This window comes from Petromyzon marinus, chromosome 43 (genome assembly GCF_048934315.1).
Source record: "Petromyzon marinus isolate PM22_M1 ecotype Great Lakes invasive population chromosome 43, UKy_Petmar_22M1.pri1.0, whole genome shotgun sequence".
Classification (NCBI taxonomy): domain Eukaryota; kingdom Metazoa; phylum Chordata; class Hyperoartia; order Petromyzontiformes; family Petromyzontidae; genus Petromyzon; species Petromyzon marinus.
The window spans coordinates 2,365,903-2,380,035 of NC_133709.1; the positions used below are offsets into that span (position 1 = coordinate 2,365,903).

General features: G+C 56.4%; 1 protein-coding gene across 1 annotated transcript in view; it reads left to right on the plus strand.

The window, feature by feature from the left end:
• LOC116951358 (protein sidekick-2-like) overlaps nt 1-14,133 on the plus strand; it is a 303,157-nt gene that overhangs the window by 177,022 nt on the left and 112,002 nt on the right. Inside the window, exons 3-4 of the mRNA XM_076073639.1 lie at nt 7,323-7,429; nt 10,245-10,395. Coding sequence (XP_075929754.1) covers nt 7,323-7,429; nt 10,245-10,395 — 258 coding nt within the window. The remainder of the gene's footprint in view (nt 1-7,322; nt 7,430-10,244; nt 10,396-14,133) is intronic.

Consider the following 14,133-nt stretch of genomic DNA (forward strand, 5'->3'; position numbering starts at 1 on the left):
TTATAAATGTGGAGGGGGCCCCCGGAGAGAAAAAAAATCCACGCGACCACGGGGAGAGAGAGAGAGAGAGCGAGGAGGGCTGGGTGCAGGTGCAGCACTTGCCGTGAAACAATATTACAGAGAAAACAGGGGGATCGTTGACATAGAGTAGGGAGAGAGGGGGTAGAGAGAGAGAGAGGGAGGGGTAAGAAGGAGGAGAGCAGAGCGTGAAATATTTCGTGAAATATTTCATTTAAACCGGGGGTGGGGGGGGGGCACATAAAAGCAAAGCATTGAAAAAAAACCGAAATGTTGAACGAAGCAAAGTGCCGACTACACCGATCATCTTCTTGTTTCCTCTGATCGTAAAAAAGAGAGCGAGAGAGAGGGAGACATTCAAACTCCGACTATACAGCAGGCGTCAGAATCGCGATCGAACCCACGACTTCCTGTCTACCCAGCGAGGCAGTTAACAGCTCGCCGCCGGTCCGTCTTATATCGCGTTCCGGTCGCAGACTGCCCCCTGTGTGGCGGTGGGGGGGGGGGGGGCAGGGGGGGGGGGTGGACAAAATACATTTGCTGGGATTGTGGACGTACCATAAACAAGAGGGGGTGGAGAGGAGGGGGGGGTGGAGTGGTGGGGGGGGGTGCACCGGGGTGGTGGTCGTGGCTTGTATCGTCCTCTCGGGGTGGTGGTGGTGGTGCAGGACATTGTGAACCGCTCCCCCCTCCCCCCCCCCTCCCTCAAATGGCCTCCAGTCGCCTTGAAAAATGAAATCCATCGCTGGGGACTTAAGTCACCCCCTGCCCCGCCCCCCTAACCCCCCCGCCCCACATCCCCCCCAACCCCCTACGCCCTCTCACACCTCCCTTATCGTGCCCCTGAGCAGTGTAATTTAAGCTCCTGCCCTTTTCATCCGCTGGACCCCCCCCCCCCATTTCTCCCCCCCTCTGCCCCCCCACCGCGCCGTCTCTCCCATCCCATTTATGCGTGGGCGGCAGTAGTGGGCGGGGGGGGGGCGGGTGAGGGTAGAGAGGATAGGGGGGGGGCTGCGTGTGGGGTGCGAGGAGAGGGGGGGCTGCGTGTGAGGTGCTGAGAGAGGGGGGGGCTACGTGTGAGGTGCTGAGAGAGGGGGGGGGGCTGCGTGTGAGGTGCTGAGAGAGGGGGGGGGCTGCGTGTGGGGTGCTGAGAGAGGGGGGGGGGGCTGCGTGTGGGGTGCTGAGAGAGGAGGTGCAGGGAGGGGGGGAAGGATCCGGGAGCGAACCGCTAAAGGCTGCAATCTGCTCACAATTGGCCGAGAGAGGAGTGCGGAGGCTGCACGAGGCCCTAACGAGGACCGCAATTTGAGCGCCGGGGATGAGGCTGATGCTGAAATTGAGGCTCATTTCGGAAGAGGCGAGCGAGGGGCTGGCGGCTTCTCTCCCCCACCCACCCACCCCTCCCAACTCCTCCATCTCCCCCCACCCCCCCCCCCCCATCAAGCAGCGCCCTTTCCTGCCGGGGCCTGCAGAAGGATCCTTCGGGCGCCCGAGTCACGCCCAGAGAAAGGCGACTGAGAGAGGGATGGGAGAGAGAGAGCGGGAAGAGAGAGGCGAGGCAAAGGGAGGAGCAGGAGGAGAACGGTGGGAGCCGCAGCAGTGATGTGGCGAGAACAGAGGCTAGTAGAGGGAGTGTGAGCGAGAGACAGATGAGAGAGAGGGACGGAGAGAAGGGGGAGGAAGAGGAGAGGAGAGGGAGGGAGCAGAAGGCAGCGGCGAGGAAGAGAGAGGAGAGGGAGGGAATGCGAGGAGTGAGGAGGGCAGAGAAGAGGGAAGGATGAAAAGAGAGGAGGGGCGAGCGGGGAGCAGGATCAAGAGGAGAGGCGAGCAGCAGAAGGGAGGAGGGAGGACAGAACGGAGGACGAGGAGAGGAGAGTAAGGGAGGGAGGAGAGTGCAGGAGGGCTGAGAGGGAGGCGGAGACGGAGGAGGAGGGAGAGGTGAGAGAGGCCGACATGATTGATGGCTTCGCACTGCACCGAACCCGTGTCGCTGACCCGGCACCAGCTCGGAACTACACCATCACCAGCACCATCACGAGCACCATCATCACCAGCTCCATCACCAGCACCATCACCAGCACCATCACCAGCTCCATCACCAGCACCAGCACCATCACCAGCAGCAGCACCATCACCAGCACCATCACCAGCACAAGCACCATCATCAGTACCATCACCAGCAGCAGCACCATCACCAGCAACATCACCAGCACCATCATCAGTACCATCATCACCAGCCCCATCACCAGCATCATCATCATCACCAGTACCATCATCAGCACCCACCTGGCCTGTAAACGCTGGTCACGTGCGACATGGGAATGATTCAAACACAGAATGCACTTGCTGCTCACATTCACCAGCAGCGGTAGCAGTCGGCTCAGCACCATGACTATCAACAGCACCACCATCGACACCACCACCACCACCACCACGAGCAGCAGCAGCAGCGCCGTCACGATCACAGCCAGCATCAGCACCGTGAGACAGTCACATCAGCACCACCATCACTGTCACACACCAGCAGCCCCATCGTCACCCAGCGCCCCCCCGCACCCCCCACCCTACTTTGGGCTCCTTAGCTTATTGAGTCCCCTGGTGGGGGCAGCAGTGGTGGAAGTGGGGGTCACGAACCACTCTGGGGGGGTGGGGGTGGGGAGTGGGCTCCCCCTCTACTGGGGGTCACGGTGTTATCCTGACCCCACGCCTCCAATCCCCTGATGGGGTGGTGTGGGGGAGATGAAACTCAGTCGAGGAGGAAGTCGGCCAGGGTCAAGAGGTCGTCACGGCCAAGGCCACCAATCAGCGTCACGACCGCTACGCCTCGGGGTCGCTTCCTTCCCTCTGCTAGATTCCGAAGCTGTTGCGAACGCAGCGCGGGGAATTGCCGTACACCTACCTAAGGCGCCGTTGGTTAGCCAAGGTATATCGACAGCTTAGGTATGTTGATAACCTAACGTGTGTTGACACCTAGTGTGTGTTGACACCTCATGTGGGTTAATACCTAGTGCCTGTCGGTACGTAATGCCTGTCGGTAGGCTTAAGTATTGTTGACGACCGCCGATGAAGGTATTGTTGGGGGAGATGGCCGGGGTGTGAATTATTATTATTATTATTTGGAGGGGAGGGGTGGAAGGTGAGCGGGCGGGTGGGGTGGAATTAGCGTTACTACAACTCGGCTCGCTCTGCAATTTCCATGGAAATGGGGGGGGTGGAGGAGGGTGGGGGGTGGACGAGGGAGGGGGGTGGAGGAGGGAGGGATGGATGGAGGGGGGAGGGATGGATGGAGGAGGGAGGGGGTGGAGGAGGGACGGGGGTTGGAGGGGGGTGGGGAAGGGAGGAGGGTAGAGGAGGGAGGAGGATTGGAGGAGGGAGCGTGGGGGCTTGTGCCGTGTTCGTTACGCGGCGCTAACGATTAGCCACAGAGTGGCGCGGTGCAGAGTGGAGGGAGGCGTCGTGACCGTTCGGAGCACGGCGCACTCCGCTCGCTCCCCCCTTTGTTGTTTGTTTGTCAACTCATTCGATGGTTGGCGCCGAGAGGCCGAGCAGGACCCGCGCGTAATTGTTTAATTTGCGAGCATAGGCTCTCTGTGAGTGCGTGTGGGCGTGTGTGTGTCGCGTGTGTGTTTGTTGTGTGTCTCGGCGAGTGGTCGGTAATGTTGCTTCTCTTTGTGTTTTTGACCGCGTGTGTACGTGTGTGTGTGCATGTGTGTGTCTACGTGTGTGTGTACGTGTGTGTGTACGTGTGTGTACGTGTGTGTGTGTGTGTACGTGTGTGTGTGTGTGTACGTGTGTGTGTACGTGTGTGTATGTGAGGAGCGGGAGTGAAACAGCGGTTAGCGCCCTGCGCTACAATTCCCGCTCACGGCCAACAGCAGTGACGATTATCTGAGCCGGTCCTGGGCCTCCCCTGGGTCGACTCAGCCTTAAATGAGTAACTGGTGCGGTGTGTAAACATCGCCACTGGGGACACAAAGGCGGCTGGGCGTGGTGTTGGCCACCCACCCCCCTCGTGTGCCGTGCCGGTCTTTATAGGTGCTCGCTAACAGCACTTGCCCCGACAGTCTGTTAAGGCTATACGGGGGATCTAAGTCTTTTGCAACAAGTGGTAGTGGCAGTGCAGTGTAGCAGCATTCTTGACGTTGCGTTATTAAGCAGCGAGGCCTTTGTGTTGCTGTAAGAGCGCACAAAGGAAACCAAACGATTTGAAGCATTTTCAGATTGCATTAAAAGAGCGGCGTGCACAAGTGTGTGTGTGTGTGTGTGCGAGGAGTGTGTGTGTGTGCGAGGAGTGTGTGTGTGTGCGAGGAGTGTGTGTGTGTGCGAGTAGCGTGTGCGTGTGAGTGGTGTGCTGCGAGTGGGGAGCGGTAGTGTAGTTGTCAGCGCGCTGCGCTACGAACCCCGCCCCTCCCGAGTTCGATTCCCACTCACGCACAACACCGTCGAGGTGTTGGGCCTCCCCCTTAGTCGAGTCAACCTTAACAGAGTACTCGTTGCGGTGTGTGTAGCAAGCATCGCCACTGGTTGAGACGAGGCAACCGATCGTGGCCTTACCCCCCCCCCCCCAGGCCGTAGCCATGGAGTCAACATTGGGGGGGATCAAATCTTCCGAGGGGTCTGGGGGTCCCCCCCCCCAGAAAAAAAAAATCTACATTTGAAAACGAATTTCCTGACATTTCCTGCAAAACATATTTTTAAAAAAATCACTAACACATTGGATGGACTTGTTATTTATATTTTTACAATAATGTCTAAGAGTGTATTGTATTACATTGCTCTGTTTTTTTACTTCTTACCTTTTATTGTTTCATTGTATGTAATAGCAGAGATTAGGGATTAATAAAGTACAGCCACAACCACAATCATATAAACAGATATCTATTTTATAGCGTTATATTGGGGGGGGGGGGGACATTTTGAGCATATCTATTATAATTACGTCCTTGAACACCCCGCCCCCCCCCAACTCTGTACGATGTGGCAGCCTTTAAATCTGTTCTCTCGTTAACGGCACTTACGCCAACAATCTACGCAAGCTCTAGGGTGGGCCGGATCTTTGCCTTTTGTGTGCATCGTGAGCGAGGGGTGTTTTGATTGGCTGGCGAGGTTGCGCGTGCGGTCGCTTTCCGAGTGTCCGCGGTTTGGTGGCCACGTGCTATCGACGGGTAGCCGTGCGGGGCTTTCAGCGTGAGAGTGTGTGGGGGGTAGTGGGGGGTAGTGGGGGGTAGTGGGGGGAGTGAGGGAGGGGGGGGGTCAAGGGAGCGGTGGCGCGGTGGTTAGCGCGCTGCGCTACGAACCTAAGCCACCCAGGTTCGATTCCCGCTCACGGTCACCGACAACAGTGACAGCGATTATCGCAACCAGTCGTGGGCTTATTGTAGGTCGACTCAGTCTTAAAAGAGTACCTGGTGCGGTTTTTTTTTTATCGCAATTAGGGACCCATACGCTTTGGTCCTTTCGGTAAAGTCACGTCGGTGGAAAAAATGTAAAATAAATGTAATCACAGTGATTTCATTTTTTTTATTATTATTATTATGTTCCACCTACGTGACTTTACCGAAAGAACCAAAGAGTATGGATCCTTGCAGTCACGAAAACTTGAAATCTAGAACGCAATTAGGGAGACAAAGGCGGCCGGGTGTGGTGCTCGACACCCACCAACTCCTGTGCTGTTCCGGCCTTCATAGGTGCTCGCTACAGGCACTTGCCTCAACAGTCTGTTAAAGGCTATACGGGTGACCTGTGTGTGTGTATGCATATATGTGAATTAGTGTCTATCTCCACCAGTCTGCTGTCTCTCTCCCGCTGTGCCTCGGCTGTCTCTGCCTGTGCCTGGCCGATTTCCCTCTCCCTGCGGGGGACCCCCCCCCCCCTCCTCTGCCCCCACCTCCACCCCTCTCCAACTTCCCTCTCTCTCTTCCCCGTCTCTCTAGGCGTGCCGTCTATCTGTGGGCGCCGATTTATCAGCCCTACTGCCTTGCTAGAGCGGGGAGGGAGGGAGGGACATGAGTGGCTGTTAGTGCCGTCCTATCTCGCCTCTCTTCAGATTGAGATTGAGTGAGAGGGTGGCGAGAGAGAGGAGGAAAGTGTGAGCGGAGTGAGTTGGGCGGGGGGGGAGGGAGTGCACAAAGTCGTTTTGTTTAGGGATGTGGATGAGCGGGGTGTAAGCGTTGTGGGGAGCGGTGGCGCGATTCCCGCTCACGGCCACCAACACCCAGTGACGATTATCTGAACCAGGTCCTGGGCCCTCTATCCGAGGTCGACTCAGCCTCAAACGAGTAACCCGTCGTGTGATGTGCAATCGTCGCAACCAGGAAGACAAAGGCGGCCGGGCGTGATGCTGGCCACCCACCGCCTCGTGTGCCATGCTAGCAGCAACTTTGCCCCAACAGTCTGTTAGAGGCTATTCGGGGGTGGGGGGTCTTGACTCTTGAACTCTCCCCCTGAGACCTAACGAAGCCGTCCCCGGTTCGTGCTCAGCCCCCCGTAGACATCTGGAGAGGAGCCTCGCGGTGCGAGGAGCCACGGGGAGGGAGGGTCTGCGGAGAGAGCAGCAGACCCTGGTGGTGGTGGTGCCCCCCTCTGCCTTGGTTCGGGGTCGTGATTGCAACCGGCTCAGAGTCCGTGAGGTCAAGCAAAACTGGGCCAATGCGCACGTGGAATGCAAGGCGTCGAAACAGCCTCTCCACGCCGTGACGGTTCCCTGGAGAGGGGCGGTGGTTGTTGTTTAACCATACTTCACCACGCTGGTCAATCCTCGGCTCAGCGGCGTGCGCGCGCCTTACCCTCGGCCCACCATGAGGCTCGCTAGCTAGCCGTGGGTCGGTGAATCAAACTCGGGTTGCTTGTTGCTCGTTGCTTGCTTGCTGCTTGCCGCCAGCGGGCGAAGCCGTGAGGTTACTTGAGGTGGAAGAACATTTATCTGCCAGAAGCCATAAAAAACAATAAACCGCGAAATGCAATCTCAGGCTCGCCGTCCTCCCTCCTCCTCCTCCCACTGTCCATGCGACACAAAGCAGTGGCGTCATCATCTCTCGGTGCGCGCTCTTATATGGGAGACTTCTCCGCGTGATTAAATCACGGGGCTCTGATCTCTGTCATCAATCCTCCTGTCACTCCCCCCCCTCCCCGTCTGTCACTCCCTCTCTCTCTCTCCCTCTGTGTCACTCACACGCGCCCCCCCCCCCGTATGTCACTCACTCCCCCATCCCCCGTGTGTCACCCCCCCCCCCTGTGTCACTCCCACCCGCCCCCGTGTGCTACTCCCCCCCCCCCCGTGTGTCACTCCCCCCCCCACCCCCCAGGTACGTGATCCCGTCTGTGCGGCCCGAGGACGCGGGCTCCTATCAATGCGTGGCCAGGAACAAGTTCGGGGCTCTGCTGCAGCCGCCCACGGAGGTGCAGGTCGTGTGTACGTACACACACACGGGCACGCGCACACACACGTACACACACACGGGCACGCGCACACACACGTACACACACACGGGCACACACGTACACACATGTACACACACACGGGCACACGCACGCGCGTACGCACACGCGCACACGCACACGGGCACACGTACACAAAGACAACAGATCCCCAGTATAGCCTTGAACAGCTTTCTGGGGCCAGTGCTGTGAGCCAGTAGCGCCTACGATAACGGACGGTACTGCGTTATTACGAGGGTTTTGGGTGGCCAGCTCCACGCCGGGCCGCCTTTATATCTCCCCGATGCTGATGTTACCACAGCGCGGCGGGTACTCCATTTTGAGGCTGAGTCGACCTAACGGAGGGCCCTGGACCCTCATTGGTCGCCGAGTGTAGCGCGCTGCGCTAACCACTGCGCCACCACTCCCTCGCAAGCGCGCGCGCACACAACGACCCAACCCGGGCAGCTACGCAATCCTCGGCTCAGCGGCGTGTGTCTGCAGCCGATAAGGTGACAGAATATTACAAACACGACACCTGGACCACAAACACAAACAATCGACACACACAAACACTCTCACTCCCCCTCCTCGATCACGTGCAGAGAGGCTGCTACCTTGGCAGCGGCGTGGAGGTAGGCGCAGCGTGGTTCGAACGCTCACTCTATAATCATCATAGGACTTGCACTTAACACACACGCACACTCCCACTTAACACGCACACATTCCCACTGAACACACGCACTTAACACACACATTCCCACTTAACACACACGCACACTCCCACTGAACACACGCGCTTACACACAAAGACAAATATCTCCCGTGTAGCCTTAACAGACTGTTGGAGCAAGTGCTGTTAGCGAGCACCTATGAAGGCCGCCACGGCACACGAGGGTGGTGGGTGGCAATCTTTACACACCGCAACAGGTACTCATTTGAGGCTGAGTCGACCTAGGGGAGACCCAAGACCAGTTTAGATAATCGTCACCGGTGTTTGTGAGCGAGAATCGAACTCGAGTGGACGGGTTCGTAGCGCAGCGCGCTAATCGCTACACTACCGCTCCCCACACACACAGACACACACACACAGACCCACACCGCCACGTGCATGCGGCCACGTGCGGCGGCTGTAGTGGTCATTTTAGTGCGAGCACAACTCCAGGGTGGAGACGCAGCGACCCGAATCACGCGGGAGAGAGACAGAGAGAGACCGACAGGCAGACGGACCCCCAGGCAGTCTCACAGGCAAACTGTAAAACAGAAAACGATAAATATAATTTTTATTTTATTTTAGCAGGTAAGGCCCCACTGAACTATATCGCTTTTTTTTCTTTCTCAGAAGCGACCTGGCTACCACAAACGATGGCTCGACGAAGTGGGTCGACACGTGGAAATGCACAGCATCCAAACACTCTAAACCAGGGGTCACCAACATTTTTGGCACCAGGGACCGGTTTCGTGGAAGACAATTTTATTCACGGACCGGTGGGGGGGGTGTTTATCATTGGGTCTTTCCCCCTTTTCAAAGAAGCTCTCCAGCGACGTTTGTTTTTTTACTCATTGTGGCTACTAGGGGGTTATAGAGCTCGTGGGCTTACCAACACTGTGACTGAGACACGTGCGCAGTGCGGGAAAGAGGCGCGGACGGAAGTGGTAAACAATAAAATCATGGGGGCGGGTCACGCGCGGACTCACCGCGCTCACCTCCTGCTGCTGTGCGCCCCGGGGGTTGGAGACCCCTGCTCTAAATGCGGTGACTGTTTTTTTCAATGTGGAGGAGGAGGAGGGGCGGTTAGGACAACCGGAGGAGCCGGAAAAAAAATCCGCGCGATCACGACGAGAGAGAGAGAGAGACGCGCAAACCTCCAAATATACAGCAGGCGTCAGGGTTGATTTCGAACCCACGACCTCCCGTGTACCGGGCGAGGTAGTTAACATCTCCTATCCACCGCAGCGCAAAGGGAAAAGCAAGGATCGGTCTTGAGCAAGGAGGGGTCGACGACACGGCGGCCCGAGTTCGATTTCCTGCTCACGACCAATAATAGTGGCGAATATTTGAACCGGTACTGGCCCTCCCCTAGGTTGACTCAGCCGCAAATGAGTTCCTGGTCCGCCAAGGTTGGCTGGAGGCTTCAAGAGAGAGCCTTACTTTAGCGGAACACGATGGTTGCTAAATATATACCACGTATGTATATATACAGCAGTCGGCTAACGTTTCGGGCCATTACCGTTGTTCAGGGCAGCTACTCGCAAGCCGGGCATGGTGACGCACGCCTGTAGGCAAGGGTTGGTGGAACACGGAGAGATGTGGGGACATTTGCACACTCGCTGGGTCAGCTGCGGGTATTGACCCCCCCCCCCCCCCCCGTGTGAATGTGTGGGTGGGGTTAGTGGTGGTGTTGTATCCGTGGTGGTGGTTGTTGTTGTTGTTGACAGACCTGGGCGAGGTGCAGGATGGGGGTGAGAGGCGCGTGGTGGTGGTGGTGATGGTTGTTGTTGTTGTTGTTGACAGACTTGGGCGAGGTGCAGGATGGGGGTGAGAGGCGCGTGGTGGTGGTGGTGATGGTTGTTGTTGTTGTTGTTGACAGACCTGGGCGAGGTGCAGGATGGGGGTGAGAGGCGCGTGGTGGTGGTGGTGATGGTTGTTGTTGTTGTTGACAGACCTGGGCGAGGTGCAGGATGGGGGTGAGAGGCGCGTGGTGGTGATGGTGGTGATTGTTGTTGTTGTTGACAGACCTGGGCGAGGTGCAGGACGGGGGCGAGAGGCGCGTGGTGGTGGTGGTGATGGTTGTTGTTGTTGTTGACAGACCTGGGCGAGGTGCAGGATGGGGGTGAGAGGCGCGTGGTGGTGTCGCGTGGCGGGACACTCATCCTGGACCCCCCCCGCGTCGCCAGCCACCCCCCCGCGCAGATCACGTGGTTCCGTGAGGGTCGCAAAGTGTCAACCGGACCCCGAGTGTGAGTACACGCGTGTGAGTACACGCGTGTGAGTACACGCCTGTGTGTGTGTCGGTAACGAGTGTGAGTACACGCCTGTGTGTGTGTCGGTAACGAGTGTGAGTACACGCGTGTGAGTTCCCGCCTGTGTGTGTGTCGGTTACGAGTGTGAGTACACGCGTGTGTGTGTGTGTGTCGGTAACGAGTGTGAGTACACGCGTGTGTGTGTGTGTGTCGGTAACGAGTGTGAGTACACGCGTGTGAGATCCCGCCTGTGTGTGTGTCGGTAACGAGTGTGAGTACACGCGTGTGAGTGTATCGGTAACGAGTGTGAGTACACGCGTGTGAGTTCCCGCCTGTGTGTGTGTCGGTAACGAGTGTGAGTACACGCGTGTGAGTACACACTTGTGTGTGTGTCGGTAACGAGTGTGAGTACACGCGTGTGAGTACACGCCTGTGTGTGTGTCGGTAACGAGTGTGAGTACACGCGTGTGTGTCGGTAGCGAGTGTGAGTACACGCGTGTGAGTACACGCCTGTGTGTGTGTCGGTAACGAGTGTGAGTACACGCGTGAGTTTCTGTGTGTGTAGGAGTACCCGTGAGTGAGTGAGTTCCCGCATGTGAGTATCTGCGCGTCTCGGAGTTCCCGTGTGTACGAGTACCCCGTGTGTGAGTGCCTGTAGCGGGGAGCGGTGGCGCTGTGGTTAGCGCCCTGCGCCGCGAACCCGGCGCCTCCCAGTTCGATTCCGGCTCACGGCCACCAACGCCAGCGATGATTATATCCCAAACGGTTCTGGGCCTCCCCCTTACGGTCCACTCAGCCGGTGCGTAAACATCGCCACTGGGGAAACAAAGGCGGCCGGCGGTGGTGGCGGTCACCAGCCCCCCACCCCCCACCTCGTATGCCGCGCCGGGAAGCTAGACAACAGCACTTGCCCCAAAAGTCTGTTAAGGCTACCTGGGGGTCTGGGGGGGGGGGATCTTTGTCTTTGTGTAAGCAGCTGCAAGGTAACGCGCGCTTTGTCCGGGCGCGTTCGGAATCAGCGGGGAGCCGATCTCATTCAACTATATCACACGGGGGTCTTCGAGAAGCGAGCTTCCCATTCACGCCGCTCTCACGAAAATGCGTGTCATGGAGTCGGTGATTGATGCTGCTGCTGCTGCTGCGTTTGCAGTCGTGCGCAAACAATAACAACAACATTGTTGTTTCATCATTAGACCTCCTTTGCCAGTAACAAGATATAGGTTTTACCCTTTTAACTGGCACAAAAACTGACACCTTTATTCAAGGCATCATGTTTACAATAACCACAACACAAGCGGTCAAAATGTATGCACTGTCCGTGCATATTATTATCAGAGTTGTCTCTTTTGTTTGCATTTTGACTGCTTGTGTTGTGGTTATTGCAAACATGATGCCTTGAATAAAGGTGTCAGTTTTTGTGCCAGTTAAAAGGGTAAAACCTATTACTATAAAAAAACATACTATGATAATATATGCATTGTCCTTGAAACGGATTGGTCCACACCAAGGGACAGCTTTCTTTTGAGCCTCGACCCAATTGGTGCTCGACCAGATGACGCCAACAGGCGTCACACAGCTCAAAGACAATGCACTATCAAAGTAATGAGGACTCGGGGTGAGCATCCACATCATCAGACCTCCTTTGCCAGTAACCAAAATGTAATGATAGGGTTTTTCCCCTTTTTTCTGGCAAAAAAACTGAAACCTTTTAACAAGGATTCATGCTGTGAGCGAGCAGCACCACGCCCAGCGATGTTTGCACACCGCAGCAGGTGCTCATTTGAGGCCGAGTCGACCTAGGGGATGCCCAGGACCCATTCAGAAAATCGTCACTGGTGTGGAACTTCGGTCGCCGGGTTCGCAACGCAGTGTGCCGACCGTTGCGCCACCGCTCCCCGCGTGGGTTTTGTTCAAGGGGACACACGCACACACGCACGTTGTGCTGAGGTTTATTGGAGTGAGCGACGCTCACAACAACGAGTGGAGCGCCGGGCGGAAAAAACACAGCATGTTGGCACAGTCGGGGGGGGGGTGGGGGGGGGCATCTGCCAGTCATCTCCGTCAACCGATGGCACCTGGGTCCGTGCCGTGACCTCCTGCCAGCAGCGAGCCTGCGACACTTCACGCTATAGCCTCAGAAGTGCACCTAGCTTGGCACAAGTGACGAGGTGACGTCGCCGGCACTTAGTGGCGAATGGCGCCCGTTGTTTTTGTCACGTTGATGGAGGTGCAATCTTGATTTGAAGCTTTCGTGACTGCAGGAATCCATGCTCTTTGGTTCTTTCGATAAAGTCACGTAGGTAGAAAATACAATTGTATTTTATTGATGGAGGTGCATTAAAGGCACCGCAGTTCCCGTCGGGTTATTACGTGTTTCATTCGCGGTTTTCAAAGATAAAATGAATGTTTTAATTGTCATTTAGTCTAATGCCTTCCTGTCCTCTGGGTAAATTCCGTGGAACTGTGAGAATAAAAGGCATTTAAAAAAAATTAGTTTAATCAGCCTTGTTATTATCGTACAATTAAATTATAGCCTTAATTTGAAATTCAAAAAATCTGCAGTTTCCTCCGTCTCGGGACAAATTGTAAGAAGAAAATATAAATACAATGTTGAAGGTTTTTTTTTTTAAGTGTGATAACACGCACACGCAGTGACGCTCACGCACACACACACACAACAAAGACAAAAGATCCCCATGCAGCCTTAAAAGACTGTCGCGGCGAGGGCCGTTAGCGAGCGCCTATATGAAGGTGGGTACGGCGCACGAGAGGGTGGTGTTCGTCAGCACCACTCCCGGACGCCTTTGTCTCCCCCCGCCCCAATGCTGATGTTTAGACCGCACCACGTGCTCATTTGAGGCTGAGTCGACTTAGGGGGCAGAACCGAGTCCCGTTCAAATAGTCGCCGCTGTTACTGGACGTGAGCAGGAATCGAACTCGGTTCGCTGGCCGCTACACGACCGCTCCCCGCACGATTCGACACGCGCGTGCGCTCACCGGCCACTCGTACACACAAAGACAAAGACCCCCCGTGTAGCCTTGACAGACTGTTGGGGCAAGTGCTGTTAGCGAGCACCTACGAAAGCCGGCACGGCACACGAGGGGGTTGGGTGGCCAACACCACGCCCGGCCGCCTTTGTCTCCCCAGTGGCGATGTTTACACACCGCACCGGGTACTCATTTGAGGCTGAGTCGACCTCGGGGAGGCCCGGGACCGGTTCAGATAATCGTCCCTGGGTGTTGGCCGAGAGCGGGAATCGAACTCGGGTCGCCGGGTTCGTAGCGCAGCGTAGCGCTAACCACTACACTACCGCTCCCCACTCGCACACACGCGCACACACACACACGCCGCTCATTTAATGCAATCTAAAAATGCTTGAAATCATTTTGTTTCCTTTGTGCGCTCTTACAACGACACAAAGGCCTCTCTGCTTAATAACGCAACGTGAAGAATGACGCGGAATATGGAATAGCGGCAAGAGCGGGTAATTACAGCCGCCTCCCGGGACCACGGGGGGGCACCCCGACCCCCCCCCCCTGCTCCACAACTCTCCCTCCCTCTCTCTCGCTCAATTCCACCCTCTCCCCAACTCTCGTTTTGTGTTTTTTTTTTACGATCAGAGGAAACAAGAAGATGCTCGTGTAGTCGTTCGTCATTTCGGTTTTTTGTCATGCTTTGCTTTATGTGCCCCCCCACCCCTTTTTTAAATGAAAGATTTCACGCTCTGCTCTTCT